The sequence below is a fragment of the Anopheles merus genome, chromosome 2R, assembly GCF_017562075.2.
Source record: "Anopheles merus strain MAF chromosome 2R, AmerM5.1, whole genome shotgun sequence".
Lineage (NCBI taxonomy): Eukaryota > Metazoa > Arthropoda > Insecta > Diptera > Culicidae > Anopheles > Anopheles merus.
Window position 1 is genome coordinate 31,946,685 of NC_054082.1, and position 15,860 is coordinate 31,962,544.

A 15,860-nucleotide genomic window follows, 5' to 3' on the forward strand; every position below is an offset into this window, starting at 1 on the left:
GCGGATGGATTGGCGGGTAGTTGGGCTGCGGACCGAAGTTGGTAAAAATGCGGAACTAAACAGTGCACGGTGTGTAGAGTTGTGGCGTTGAATGAACGCAATCGATCGAGGGGTCCTATTGGTTGTTTGGTGTCTTTAAATCAATATTCCGAACGACACACCAGGATAGATATTGGTTTTAAAATTCAGAAATGAATCAAATAATTCAATAGAGCATTAGATTCACATCACTGCCCCAATGCTAACAATGTAAGGCAGCTCCATTTCTAATGGAGATGATCATCATATCATACAGATGCTTAAAACACTATGATCCTGTCATCTAACTAACGTCCTCAATCTCTACCGTTAAATGACAATTTCACAGACATTTTCCCCCTGGATTATGAATGATGATCGTCTAATGAAACGTCTGGATTACTAATCGTCCACTTCAGTGTGCTGCTAGCGACAGTCGCGCACACCGTTAACCCTCACCCCGTATCAAAAGCATGCAAATGTGACGAGCCTCATCAAACGCAAGCAACTTTGGCGGTGTGTAATCTTTGCGCAGGCGAAACGCCGCCACTTCAAACAATGCACATTTGTCCTTGTAACGGCGGCCAAAGACCACCGTGGGGTGACACTTTACCAACCTTACCAACGCTTACGGCTATCGGTCGCCCAGAGGGGTCAGCTGACAAGCGTTCGGGTACCCTTTCCGCTGTCGCCATATTCCACCGCCTTGGGGGAACTAATCACCCTCTAGCCATCCTGTTCAACAATGGATACTAACTATCATATGTATGCGTGTGTGTGTGTGTGTCTAACGATGTCCAGTTTACTGCTGCTGGCAAAACGGGTGCTGTAATTATTCGGCTTGCCGTCCCCGCTGGGGGTGGCCGCTGTTTATGCATGTAATGTACCGGGGCGCAATCATCTCCAGAATCTGCTAACTTGCTGCTTACCTTCCGTAGTCACTGTCCCGCGAATCGCCAAAACGGGCATTGCTGTGATAAGAGGCAATAGGAACGCAAAACGCAATAGGAACAATCGACTGTGCAAACACAAAAACCCTTCCTTTCATGGTCAAATATATGTGGTGGGAAATGTTCAATGTTGCACACTCGACACAAGAACAGAACCGTGCACCGCGACCCCTGAGGTGTGAAACCAATCGGTGTGCGTTGAGCTTACTCCATTAGTGCCCCGTACACACAACGTGCACGATTGTTTCAACCGTGTACCCGAGGGCACAATAATGGGGGAAGGGGGGACATTTCAAGAGACAAACGGTCCACCGTTCTGCCGGTGGCCTATCGCTGTCGCCTTACGGGCCCGGATCTTGGTGATCGAGATAAACACACTAATGAACCGAGGGGCTGGTAGCCATTTGGTAGTCGTTCCAGACATGTCGCCCAAGAGCGAAACGCGGATCTTTGAGTGCTGCTGCTGCTTTGAGTGGTTCACCAGTTACTGCAGCAACACTTTTGCGAGGAGACTGCTGTTCTAAATAAAATTGAAGCAAAACCAAGATTGCTCCCGCGGGGAATGAGAACCACTGCCGGGTCAAGGTAGATCCGCAATCATCGCACTACGATTGCATTCGATACGGAAGACATTTGCCTACGGTTAACACTAGACGTCGTTGCAGCCGAAGTAGTGTTGTGCTCGCTGGAGTGACTCGGGTTATTGGCAGTCCGATTCCAACTTCTGCTAAAACAGAAATCGCTAGATTCACCCGGAGTTGGAGTCGTCCGGAGTCGGTGTCGTCCCGAGTCGAAAGAGTCTGAAGTACGATTCATTCAAAGTAGAAGTCGCCAGGAGTCGCAGTGGACTGAAGTCAGCCAGAATCGGAATCAAACTGGTGTCGGAGTAGCCCGCAGTCGGTATTTTTATTATTATTTCATCTTTTGCTTTACGCGTGCACTTCGTAAACAGGCCTTTGTTTGTAAGAATAGGCCAGCGACGACAGCAATGCTCTGGATGATTCCTTAATGCTCCTGACGACTCTAGATGATTCCGATTCCGGTCGACTCCGATTGCTACTTCATACGAATTTGGACCACTCCAAACGGCTCCGTATAATGCTGGTCGAAACTTGAAACCATCCGGGGTCGGTGCCAAATCGTTCGGAATCAGATCCCAGACGACTTCGAAACATTGCCAACTTCTCCCATCACTAATCAGCCCAAACAGCTGTTCCACCGGGCATGGAATGCAATTTATCAGCGTGTCAAAAATTGCCAACTTAATTACCCAAGCGATTGCGATTGATATTTAGAGAGCGATCAATTGCCATCGCTCGCCAGGGAGTGTGGACCAATGATTAATCATCTTCTGGCAGCAAAGTGTCCCTCCGCTCAAATGCTGGTGTGGCTCGCCGCCCTTTCATACAGTTTCTTTAGATTGAATTGCAACGATTATCGAGCAGGGTGAGGTCCGCACTAGTGCAGGAAAAATGTAATAACCGTTTGAGGTTAATTTTCCAACACCTCGTGCCATTTTATGGACATTTAAGATCTCCGACCTGAATCGTTTGCACATGGCGGGGGGGGGGGGGGTGTGGGTGTTTAAGATCACGAGTAAGCGAGCGAAGGAACAAAAAAGTGAAGAAGAAAAACAGATCGCAATACCGATAGGGGACCGTTGAAAGCATAATAATAGTTATTTTGTTTTAGTTATGAGAAGCTTATCGTGCCAATGGGGCCTTCCCAAGTGTACAGCAAGTTAATGCTGATGAGCGGGGGAAAAAACACTCATTCCATCGATTGATTTGCCCCGAACCGGACGTCGATCACAACAAATCATACCGCGGACATTGCGGTTAAGACCCACAAGTAGCCCACAACACGCGCCCGGTGTTTGCAGCAAGGCCCATTGGAATGGCCCTGAATTGATCCGTGCCGCAGATCCCTTGCGGTCCAAGAAGGTGATTAATCAAACAAACAAGCGATTATAGTTTAGCAACAGCAATGGGGTGATAATTTTTAATCAAACCCCGTGGAAGTGTTGACCACTTCCATGAATCACACCACGGTTGGGCCCTTCCCGGTGGTGCAGCAAAATGCAGCACTTTGGAGGGCTGTTTAGTACAAAAGGTGAAGGAAACGATCTGTGTTAGAACAAACGGACCAACTGCTATTGCTTTGTCTCGTTCCATTTGAAAGCTTCGTTCGTTTCGTCTTGTCTTGCGCGATCTTGTCTAGCGGCAAGTGTTGTGTGCATCGGTTTTTTTGTACAAAACACAATCAATACTAGAGCATCGTGGATAAGGCAATACGTATTCGTAACACCTTTTGTATCTTTATTTCCAATTCAAAGTGCAGTTGGACTAAAAAAGAAAACAAAAAAGCAACAACCCTTTGCAAACCCTCCATCGCACCCGGTAATTGAAGGCCCGGCGGCGTTCCGGCTCTGTTCTAATGCCAGCTGATGGCAGTATGGCTCATAATAGGCACCCTCCAACGGTTCAATGGGTTCGTCGCCTGCGCGGACGAGTGTGTTGCCGTGCGGTCACGATCGCTCTGCCACTGCGCGATGGCCCCAAACATGCCGGCCGTGGCGCGAATTTTTAGTTTTCGGATTGTTTACACTACCTATTTTTTATCGATTTCTACTTCTCTCCCTCTCTGGAACGCTCTGGGATGAACAGCAACCCTACCCCTCCCCGAATTGTAAACTGTGTCTGAGCGCGCGCGCGTTCGCGCTCCCCGGTTGATCGACTACCGCTCGAAGGGAAGCACACCGGACCGGCATTTACACGGGCAGCGGGCGGGCGTTAACGTGGTGCACGTTTTTGCCCAAAATGTGTTGTACCCGAACCCGCCACGGAATCACATTTTAATCACGACAATTATTTATAGCGCAACCGATCGTACTGGAGGTGTAATTGCCAGCGGTGCAGCCGACCGACCGACCGACCGCCATCGGTTTGCCATGCAAGCCAACGTTGCCCGGAAGGTTCAAAGCGATGGCTGGCTGGCTGGCTGGCTGTCTGCGCAATGTTTCGGCATGGAATCAACCCTTTGATGACCCTTGTTAGCAAAGATCGGCCGGTTCAGCGATGTGCGAGCTTTGCTAATTGAATCCAGAGCGGTTAATAAAGGTACAGCTTGGGATAATCTGTGGGCGAATAAGTAAGGAGCTTCTTTGCGGTGGTGTAAATACATCTAAAATACCAACCATCCATCAAATCAAGCAGAGGAGGCTGCAGTAAATCCATAATTAAGTGATCCCAAGTCTGCAGGGTACAGTTTTTAAATGCTAACTGTCATTTACAGCCGCACTACGACAGCGTGATCGCTCACAACAAATGTGACACCGGCGTAAGGACAACCGGGTGGCATTAATTAACTCATCTAGCTTTACCATTTCGTTGGCTTTTACCTTACTGGAAGCCCTTCCTGCTATTTATCATAAGTCCAATCCGGTTGCAAAGTTAATTGTAAAACGTTGAGGGTTTAAATTAGTGCCGCAATTTCGCTAGAGGGTATTTCACTGCAACGATCATACATATTCTAAAATATTGAACATTTGCTAGCTATTGGTAAAACTTGTTTGATTATAATAATAATAATTATTAAATAACAATTAAAGAACAATTCAAATAATAAGCTCCAGCTTGTTGACACGGTTAAATGCGGCCTATTGAACTGCACCACACATCGCGATGCACTGCAGACGACGACTCGTGCCGGTTGATGCATTCAATGCAATGCACACTTTCAATTATGGCTTGTTGTTGATAAAACAACAACCCCCTTTCGGCACGGCAACGAGTAAATCAAGTCAACGAACTCCACCATTGACCAAACTCGAACCAAGCGGGCTCGACGGGTGAACCCCGTCCGTTTGGCAAATAACCTGAAAGTCTCAGCCGGCGAGACTAGTTTAAACACACCCGATAATGTGGCGAGCTGGGAGAGCGGGTAGGGCATTCCAGTCGTTTGATTTGTTAAGATGTCATTTAACGTTATTTTCATGTTGATTTATTGTGGCCACTGATAAAAAGGTGATCACATAATCGTACCTCTTAATCTTTCCATTCCCCTTAAAGGGCTCCTCAGCTCTGAACATCTGATCTAGAAGGTAAAAACTAACCCTTTTTTTGTTACGATCACGGCAGCAAAAAGGTGAGGAGGGTATCTCTTTACGCACCAGCTCACTTTTCGCTCATGGCAGGGGCAGTTGGCATTTCAATGGCCAAGAACGGTCCGAAAAGATCCAATTGCACCAAATGACATAATCTCCCGACGCAATTCAGCGTCTTGCGCATCGTTCTACGCAATGAAATGCGAACCATTTGGCCATCAGAACCGAACAGCCGTCGCTGATTAGTGGTGCGGTGAGAGTCGGTTGACGGCAGCCGGATGCCGTACCTGAGCGAACTGCGGAAACGGTCGGAATGCAGCCGCCGTGGCAACCGTCACCATTGGTTGCATCGGTTGCATCGGCTGATGTCATCGGCACGCGGCCGGTCGCTTCGTTTCATCGTATTTGCACAATCGATGAAATCGAGAGTGGATAATAACGGAGTTCGGGTCGCGATCCGAAACCGGCTATTAATTCGTAAGCAGCACTGATGCGTCCAGCCTGTCCAGCTGTGTTAGCAAATGATAAATATGTCCTCTCCCCCGGCTTAGGTGTATCATTTTCCTTTCCCAATGTTTCGACCTTCGACCTTCGCAGGGCTCTCGGTTCCGGAACGTCTCCCGCCGAGGGAGCTTGGAACCTGTGGAAGAACGAACTCACACGCCTCAGCGGCCAGTATGGCTGTTGCGGTGGGTGTGCGATTTGCAATACACCCAACCCGATCACAGATCAATCAAGCGCGCGTTGAAGTTGCCGTTTTTCATTAGCTCACGGATTAATAACTGTACCTTTTTGTTATCCGATGAGCGCGATCATGCTCACAGTTTGATGCGATCTTAAAGGGCTCTATTAGGAGGGGGATGGGGGAGGGGGGGTGGCAAATTAAACGTTAGTATTTGATTTATTAGAATACATCTAACGTGTACCAATCGTACCGATCAAGAAATTGCAAAATGTGCGAACCAAACCGTAAAAGGGCGCTTTAATAATTCGTCACAAGCAGCTGATGGACAACAGAAATAGGTCATCCGCCTGGAGTGTGAAACGTGTGCAACACTCAATGCAGTTTTTGTTTTATGCATGCGTACCACACAACGCAATGCAATGCAGCGGAACTATTGATTGATGGATGGCGGCCAAACCCTTCTTCCATCAACTTCGCAACACGTGTTTCGCTTCGGAAACGGTGTTTATTTTTGGGCTAGCGGCGGGAGAGCGAATACATACTGCGAATTACCAAAATTGTCCGTTTCAAGATCGCTGGGCAGTGATAGACCGTTGCAGGTAGGGCAGGTGTAATGCATTACTTAATATTTGCATTGAGGTTGATCGTACGCATGGCTGACATGTGGTTGTCATTCATAAATTCATATCCATATCCATTTAGGGCGGGAATATTTTTTTATCATCTCTTGCGGAAAATAAGAAAATTTCGTTTTTCTTTTCGTTGATGGCGAAGAAATTGACGAAAAATAATATACAGTAGTTTGTTTGGAATGGACTTACCACAGAATATGGACAAAAAATTATTCACGATTTTTTTCATTATTCTCTAGGTAAGTACAATTGAATCATAATTGTCTTCTTTTGGCAAAGTTGATCTTCGTTCCAAGTTGTTTTTTTTCTGTGTTCATTCCCCAGCACGATAATGCTGTCGTTTATTAATACCGTACGACGATTTTCAAGTCTGGAATAATTTATCGTTATCGTTCACTGTTTTTCGGACACCTGACACAGACCCAAACCCTTCTTCTTCCTCTCCTGCACAAGCAATCTCCTCTATGCCTCCTCTGCTCCTTTCTTAGCCGGCCGTTGGCCAGCTAAGCTGCGGTTTAACAATTGCGCTGCACCCCTTCTCAGTTGAGGAACGATGTGAGTGACGTTAGCTTTTCATTCAATTGCAGTTGAGTTTTAATTAGCTGCGACAACGTGACCACCATTAACAAGTCCTTGACGTTCGAGTTGAACATTTGCGCAAATTGGTCTCCCGTCATGTTCGGCACCGAGTGGATCAGATCGAGCAGCGCCCGTCCGACGGTGTTCTCCGGTTGCTGCTTCTCGCTCAGCACATCCTCCACGTAGGCGAGCACGTCGGACAGCAGGGCCAGCAGCTTGTCCGAGGCATCGGTCACCTGTGCCAGGTCGAGCATCGGCGAAACGGTGCGCGGGCGGCTCGGGTTCGACTGCACGCCGATCGTCTTCATGCACAGCTGCAGACCGACGATTTCCGGCTCGTAGCTCGTCACCTCCACGTTGATCGGCGTGAACATGCAGCCGCTCTTGCCACCGGGGACGCCCAGCGACACGCACACGTACGCCTTGATACCCATGCGGGCACCGGTCAGCGAGGTGTCCAGCGTCAGATGGACCGGGTTCGTGCACTCACGGGCATAGTATTCGTGAATGACGGAGCTGTGGTTCGTAACCTCCTGGCCCGTTGCCCACCAGCCTGCGAGAAAAGGAGAAGGAAAACACGTCACGCACGGCAGCTCCAGGGAAGAACAGCTTACCACCAGTGGATACCTACCGACAATGTTTTCCGACGCATTGACGCGCTGGTTCAGCTCGTACAGATCGGACGCGTAGCCCAGTTCCGCCTCCACCTGGTCGGTGTGTTCCTTGTGGGGCAAGCAGAAGCAGTTGGTCACCTCCACAACACCCTTGTCGACGGAACCTATGGTGGGAAGGAGGGTGTCAAAGATTGTGGTTATGTTGCTTGCGGTGCACCACAGACGGTGTCACCGCTGTACGGGCTTTTGGGCCCTTTCCTTACCCAGCAGCGTCCCGATAACACGTTCCGAGTCGGCATTACGTCGTTCGTAGGCGTCCACAATCTGGAACAGCACCACCGGATGCACGCGCACGGTTAAATTTAGTGGCAAATTAATCGTCGACATGTTTAGATTGGACAGCAAAAATCGCACGGTGGCATCCGTAGAAGTGAACTCGCGTCAATGTAAACGGATCGGGCCGAACCCGTTCGCAGAGTGACCAGAAATACCGAATAGCCGAACATTGACAGCACGTTCGAACCTCAAATCCATTTTCGAACACGAGGAAAGGTAAACAAATCGAAATCTCCATTTGTGGTGCAATTGGTACGCATTGTTAAATCGAATTATTAATTTAAATTGAAACTGTATATTTTTAGCATAAATAAAAGCCAATACACTGTACTAATAAATGAGCAAAGTATTGATTTCGAAATAAAAATACCCACACCGGGGAGGCCATCAGCTGTCAGCGAATGAAACAACAACAAACACAGCTGTCATGATTCGGTGAAAAGGTAGACAAAAGACGCATGCAAAAACAGGTGGAAGGGTGAAATCGGTCAAGAAAAGAAAAGAAGAAGAAAAAAACGGTGAGAATTACTGCGAGTCGCAAAAGCGATGTTGTTTGATTTCGATAAGTGCTCGCAGCATACCGTCGGGCACAAGGACGGTCCGCAAAGACATTGTAAATAGCCCGATTCCCGCAAAACCGCCCTTGGTGGATTGGACGAAATTGTCGTCCCAATGCTGTTCCATTGGTACGTAAACAGCAAGAAGTTGTGCCCGTGCAAAAACCTATACAAAATCAAACCTTTGATCGACTGTTACGAGTTGTGAGCACCAGCAAAAAAAAAATCCAGACATCGCGCCCCCTCCGTTGTTGTGTTTCTTTGTTACGAGAATGTGAAGATAGTGGAAGTTCGATCGAAAAGAAGAATGTTTGCAAGGTAGAGGGGTGCGAGTGTGTGCGATGTAGAAATAGTGTAACTACGCCATACGCACAAGAAAACCCCGATTTTGCCCAGCGCTAGGTATTGCGATGCACGATGCTTTTCCTTCGCTCGCAGGTGAATTTCCTTCGAAGGTCGTTCAACTGTATAGAAATAAATGTAATGCAGACAATGTAAACTATTTGCGCTAGCGAACGGCATGCTTTCCAACGCACTTGGTTCCGCGGATGGCGGAAGCCCCGTCGGGTTGTTTGTGCGAAAGTGTGTTAAAACGCGTTGCAAAAGGCCAGACACAAAGCAGGCGAATGAAAATCAGCTGGCAGAGAGACAGGTGGTGGTGCGATCATCCCCATCACCATCATCATCATCATCATCATCAGCATAACAACATTGAACGTGCGCGCGTGTGGTTGTCCCCTTGCTGTGTCCTTGTGCGTTTATGACCAGCAGCACAAAAATAGTGTGTCACACCTGTGGTGTTTTGTTTGAATGCAAAACAAAAACAATCGAATTATGGAATCGAATGTTGCACGTTACGGAATTTAGTGTAATTATTCTGTGGGCGAGCATGTTGAAGCAGTGGTTCTATTCTGCGCCTACTTTAACAAAACTGCAGAAGCACATACAGAGCAGTGACGCATAAAAGGGGCGAGTCTAGTCATCTTTGGACAATGCAAATCTGCGTCTCAACACCCATCACCTAGCCAAGCCTTCTAATCGCACCGTGCAAACACGTGCGAGTTTCCGTTTGAAAACAAAAAAAAACTTGTTACCTCCATCCCAGACACGATGTTCCACATTTATTCAAGCGTGAACAAATGTAAACAAAATTTGTGCTTGCATTAACAAAATCTTATCTTCTCTTTTTTCTCTCCCTCCTTACACGCTCTCACGCGCTTCCATCCACTTGGCGCAGATGCTGCCCGATGCGACGCCATTCTGCCCGCGCTACTAGATGAAGGGCAGGGAGCGTAGTGTGCTGTACTTTGTTAGTTTGTTTTCAATGTAAAACAACCCCGTGTGCATCATAGCGCTACCCCACCGTGCCGTGAATGTCGGGCCAAACGCAATCTGACACCGAAGAGCAATATACTACCACGCGCAGCAAAACCGCAAATCGCAGCAGGGAAAGGCAGAAAGGAACGACACTCGAATTAGAATCCGAACTGTTCCCACATCCGAAACGACAGCAGCGGCAGTGGTGGCACAACGATGACGACGAGCCGGCAGTTTGACGCAAAAACGTACGACACACTGACCAACCAGGACACCAACCCGTTCGCCGACAAACGCTCGCCAACGATCGAGGAAGAGGACACACCGCAGGTGATACACGTCGTGCCGGAGACCAGTAAAGGTAGAAGCGGAAAGATCATGGCCATCGACCACCAACCGCAAACTCATGTCCTGCTTTTCTTCCGTCTTTCAGCACGATGGAACCATATAGAGGATTTGGATTCGTTTTTCACCCGCGTCTACATCTACCACCAGAAGCATGGGTTTTACGTGATGATGCTGCAGAAGCTGTTCGAGCTGTTCCAGTTCGTGTTTGTCGTGGTGCTGATCACGTACATGTTCAACTGCATCGACTATGCGATCCTGTTTCGGTAAGATCGCTTGCACCGCTACCTACACTGAGTCATTTGGGGCAAACTCTACAACACGGCTTTCTTTTCTACCTTTGCAGTGACAAAATCATCGACCAAGAGTCGAAGGTTTCGCTCGGCGATGCCATGATCGGTGTGTCGGAGTGTGCCGCCAACCTCGGCGCCTTCCAGTGGATGGCGCTAGTGCTGGCCGGTTTGTTTTGGACGTTTCGGTTGTTTAAATTCTTCTATCAATTTTTCCAATTTTGGGACATTAAAATGTTCTACAACACGGCGCTCAAGATCGAGGATGTAAGTAGAGGGACCGGTAGGTTAGGTGCAGTGTTTATCAGTGCTTTCCATTCCTTCTGACAGGCCGATCTAGACAATCTAACGTGGCACGAGGTACAAAAGTGCATCCGAGAAGTGCAGTCCGAGATTCAGATGAGCATCAACAAGGAGCAACTGACTGAGCTAGATATTTATCATAGAATATTAAGGTGCTGTTTTGTTGTGCTTATCGAGTCAGTTCCGTGTACGATCATTCCATTTTCCTTTGCTTTGCATTGCAGATTTAAAAACTATATGGTAGCAATGATGAACAAATCGCTGCTACCTGCCACCACCAAGCTGCCATTGCTAGGAAACGTAGTGCTAATGAGTCAAGCGCTCCGCTACAACATAGGACTAATACTGTTCTGTAAGTGTATCTCTTACCCGGTTCACTTTGGCTTGGTTGTTGGTTTCCACGCGCTAACTTCTGCCCCCCTCCCCTTTTCTGACGCAGGGGGACCATGGTCACCGTTCGAGAACAGCTGGCACCTGCGGGAGGAGTACAAGCGGCCCAGCATGCGGAACGAGCTGGCGGCAAAACTGTCGAAGCAAATTTTGTGGGTCGCCATAGCCAACTTTATACTCTCGCCGTTCATCTTCATCTGTCAGCTAATGTACTTCTTCTTCAACTATGCCGATGTGAGTGTGTGTGTGTGTGTTTATCGGCTTTGCAATGAACGCTACTAACTAATGCCTCTTGTACGCTCTACCCTTAGTTGATCAAAAAAGAGCCCGGCACGCTGGGTGTACGCTGCTGGTCACAGTATGGCAAACTGTACCTGCGCCATTTTAACGAACTCGACCACGAGCTGGACGCGCGACTGACCCGCGCTTACCGACCGGCGGTAAAATACATGAACTCGTTCTCTTCACCACTGCTTACCGTAATAGCAAGGTAAGGGTCACGATGTCGTGCACTGTCACGATTTGCGGATGATAATGGTTTGCCTTTCTTCGCTACAGAAACATCGCCTTCGATGCTGGAGGTGTCGCGTCCCTTATCCTGCTGCTGGCTATCTACGACGAGGACGTGTTTCAGGTGCAGCATGTGCTCACGCTCTTCACGATTCTGGGCATGATCAGCGTTATTGCGAGGTACGGATGGTTTGTCAGCAAAAGGGAGATTAGAAGGTTGTTTTAAATTAGTGGTGGGAGCTCGGAATCGGACCTAGTCGATTCCGATTACGTGTTCGGAATCAATTCCGGAGCCGATTTCGTGTTCGGAATCAATTTCGGAGCCGATTCTGATGCTGGAGACGATTCCTATGCTGTAATGAATTCTATCGCTGGAATCGATTCCGATTCCGGAGTTGGTTACTGAGCCGATTTCGGAACCGATTCCGGGATCGGCTCCGGAATCAGAATCGACCAGGGAACTGCAATTTGCTCCGGTAACGCATAGCATAGACTTCAGAAATGGAATTAGCAACGGAACGAGGATCAGTTCATCACGAGGATCATCATTGAAATAAGAAGTTTCAGAAGCAAAATCAGTCCAGGAATCTCCATGAGAATGAATCGTTTATAAGTAACTTTTGATTCTTTACCGCTATCAATACTTAGGGTCATTGAACCCAAACGCCTACTCTTATGGAGATGCCGAAACCTACTCCGTGTCGAAGCCGATTCTTATTTCAGAGCCAATTCCGATGACGGAGCCGATGTCGATTCTGGAACTGATTCAGGAACCAATTCCGAAGCCGATTCCGGAACCAATTCCGAAGCCGATTCCGGAACCAATTCCGAAGCCGATTCCGGAACCAATTCCGAAGCCGATTCCGGAACCAATTCCGAAACCGATTCCGGAGCCGATTTCGGAACAAATTCCATAGCCGATTCCGCACCCAAGCCGATTTCTACTCCGGAACCGATTCCAGAACCAATTCCGAAGTCGATTCCGGAATCAATTCCAGAAAACTTCGGAGCTACCCAGAATCGATTCCGACGAAATCCTCATTTTTCCCATCACTAGTTTTAATGTGCCGTTTCCCTTGACCATTGCAGATCACTTATACCGGACGAGAATATGGTGTGGTGTCCGGAGCAGCTGCTGCGAAACGTGTTAGCCCATGTGCACTATCTACCCTCAGTCTGGCGTGGCCATGCCCACAGTTCGGTCGTGCGTGATCAGTTTGAACTGTTCTTTCAGCTGAAAATTGTGCGTTTTATAAACTTGCCTAGTATCCTTTTCTACGCTGTATGATCAAATGTAACACCTCCTTTCTGCTTCCACAGATGTACATTTTGAATGAACTGTTCAGCCCGCTCGTTGCACCGTTTGTGCTGCTGTACGATCTGCGCCCGAAATCGCAACAGTTGGTCGACTTCTTCCGCAACTTCACCGTGGACGTGGTCGGTGTCGGGGACGTGTGTTCCTTCGCCCAGATGGACGTCCGCAAGCACGGCAACCCGGACTGGCAGATACCGGTCGTGGCGGACGATAAGGACAGTGAGAGCGAAACGCCGCTCATATCGCCCGACGACGGTGGTGGTGCCCGGGTACCACCACCACCAGCGGGACCAACAGTGCGCCCTGCCGGTGCTGGTGCCGGTGCTGCGGCGGCACAGTACAATCAGGGCGAGCACGGCAAAACCGAACTGTCGCTCGTCCACTTCACCCTTACCAATCCCACCTGGCAGATGCCGCCGGAAGCGAAACAGTTCGTGCAGGGCATCAAGCGGCACGCGCTGCACGATCTGAACCGGCAGCGGGGCATGATGCTCGGCCTGCACAACCCGACCGCGATGGGCCAGAGCCTGCTGTCGGTGGAAAGCATGGGCGCGGAGTACTCGTCCATCATACAGCCGATCCTGCAAACACACAACCTTTCCAACTCGCAGCATCTGGGCCTGTCGATGCATCTCGGTGCCGGTGGGTTCGGTTCGCCCGTACCACCGATGACGCCCGGCTACGGGCCGGCGGGCATGATGCCATCGACCGTGCAGCAGCAGCCCGCGCCTCAACACGGTGGTGCAGGTGTGCAATCCTCCCACCAGTACCATTTCGGGCCACAATCGTACGATTTTGAGCGTATGCTGCAGCAAAACCTAACCGACGCGAGCACGGTAGCGCCGAACATGCCGGCACGCAGCACCTTCCTGGCGGACATTCATGAGAATGACGATGAAACTGCGGGTGCACCGCCCGCGCTGATGCCGGAAGTGCTGCAGCCCGGCATCGATCAGACGGCTCCTGCGGCGATGGGAGTGGATCCAGAGCTGGAGGAGGGCAGCCGCTACGCTGCTACGTACGCCACCGACGGGATGGTGTATAGTACGCGTGGCGGAATGTCCCGACGGGAGGGACCGGCCGGAGGATCGCGCACGGGATTACTTTCGAGGTGAGCATTCATTTGCCCTGCTTAGAAGACGCTTCTGTTAGAATTAACGCTCTCCAATGCTTCCCTCTCTCCCCGTACAGTCTCTATGGCGAGCTGCCCACGAATGTACCGGCACCGTACGAATTTACGACGGCCGACATGTGTCTTAGTACGCTGTACCTGCACGAGTTGCATCACAATCATGTAAGCAGCTTGGATTGAATGCAATAACGGATCCACAAAACCACTCACACTGTTGCTTCCTTTCGCTTTGTTTTAGTTGCGACGTCACGGTGGTAGCTTGAGGCTAGATATGGGCTCACCACCACCACCGAGCGGTTCGGCCCAGCGTCCCACCACCACGTTCGCGTCCCGGTTTATGGGACCGGGAGGGATTCGCCCGTTCGGTACAGTTGCTCAACCCTCGCTAGTCAGCCATCCGTTGCGTACGATTGCGCCGGGTATTATCGGTGGTGGTGGCGGTGAAGCCACCGCGGGCCCTTCCGGTTCGCTGGAAGCCGGCAGCAGCAGCCGTTCGATGGGAGGTTCGGCTGCCGCCGAACGAACGCCGCTGCTCGGTAGCAAAAAGTCATAGCACCGGGCGGAGTGGGTCTAACGGAGCGCGGCAAATGATGCTTAGCCAGGAGCAAGGGTAGTAGCAGTAGGGGTTAAAGGTTGAACTTAAGGTGCGAGTGCGAGTGTGTGTGTTAGTACCGGTGGAATGGAAAGGAATGAATGTGATTTGCCTGTACTGTTGTCGTCTCCAATCGTGTGTTAGGCCAGAGTTTACTGTGGAACTGGAAAAGTGATAAAGGCATACTGAGCTAGCAAATACTACTACCAATCGTCGTGTGCGTCAAAACGTAACGATCGAAACACAACGAAGAGAGTACTATTCAAAGTGAATAGTTTGATGCCAACGTTGGGCGTGCTATTGTAAATAAGGTGTTACTCCAAGACGGTTCGTAAACCATTTTTTTTTCAAGGCAACTACTACTACTAAAGAATGCTAAATCTGGGATCAACGGTAGGTAAACCGGGAGAAAGCAAAATTAAACAAAAAACGCATGATTGAGTATTGCTTGTACTACTACCACGCTGCCGTTGGTAAAGGCTTCTCTGAAAGATGAAGGCCACTTTTAACGTACCATCATCATCATCCCCACTGCCCCGCTGTGTGTGTGTGTAAAATGATAGCCAAATGGATCGAGTTGCGCGTGATATAATAAGAAAGGCAGCATATAAGAAAGGGGAAAGCTCCATCGAGTAAAGCGACATTCGAAAAGCTTCGTGTGAAAAGCTGTTTTTAATGCGATGTTGTGTGATTTCATCTTTTGATCTTTAAGCATAACTCTATAACTCACGCGACGCAAAGTGAAACTCTGTGAATGGCGACGATACCGCGATAAGTTTGTTAAAAGCATCAAATAAACTTAATACGTTTTCAATATGTATCGTGTTCTGTGAGTCTGTGTGTGTCCCCATGCATGGAAAGAAAATTAACCATAGAATAGAGATTAGTGATGGGTAGATACCATTTTTCCGGAATCGGTACGATTTTGCGACCAAGAACTTTGCGACCAAGAATTTTGCTACCAAGAATTTTGCGGCCAAGAACTTTGCGATCAAGGATGGCGTGCGTACACTGGAAAGACTCCGGAGTCATCCTGTCTGGAACTGTCTGGATCAATCCGGATGGGCCTGGAAGCGTTTGAACGAGTCTGGTCGAGTACGGGCGAGTAGATTAAGTTGGCGGTGCAAAAACAGTAAGACTATTTTAATTTTGATTGAATATAATGGGAAGTACAAAGAAAAAGATTGTTT

At 49.0% G+C, this 15,860-nt stretch overlaps 2 protein-coding genes across 2 annotated transcripts; one reads left to right on the top strand and one right to left on the bottom strand.

Annotated features, from left to right (window-relative positions):
• Window positions 1-6,636: 6,636 nt before the first annotated feature.
• Window positions 6,637-8,043, bottom strand: LOC121591072 (eukaryotic translation initiation factor 3 subunit F). Its single transcript, XM_041911438.1, has 3 exons — window positions 7,847-8,043; window positions 7,601-7,747; window positions 6,637-7,522 (listed from the first exon to the last, which is right to left on the bottom strand). The coding sequence occupies exons 1-3, from the start codon at window positions 7,968-7,970 to the stop codon at window positions 6,930-6,932; spliced, it is 864 nt and encodes a 287-aa protein (XP_041767372.1). The 5' UTR covers window positions 7,971-8,043; the 3' UTR covers window positions 6,637-6,929.
• Window positions 8,044-10,009: 1,966 nt separating this feature from the next.
• Window positions 10,010-15,484, top strand: LOC121591070 (autophagy-related protein 9A). Its single transcript, XM_041911436.1, has 12 exons — window positions 10,010-10,154; window positions 10,227-10,404; window positions 10,485-10,695; window positions 10,759-10,883; window positions 10,956-11,083; window positions 11,171-11,355; window positions 11,433-11,611; window positions 11,680-11,811; window positions 12,721-12,874; window positions 12,952-14,057; window positions 14,138-14,240; window positions 14,317-15,484. Exons 1-12 carry the CDS (start codon window positions 10,010-10,012, stop codon window positions 14,629-14,631), a joined length of 2,961 nt encoding a protein of 986 aa, XP_041767370.1. The 3' UTR covers window positions 14,632-15,484.
• The last annotated feature ends 376 nt before the right edge of the window (window positions 15,485-15,860 follow it).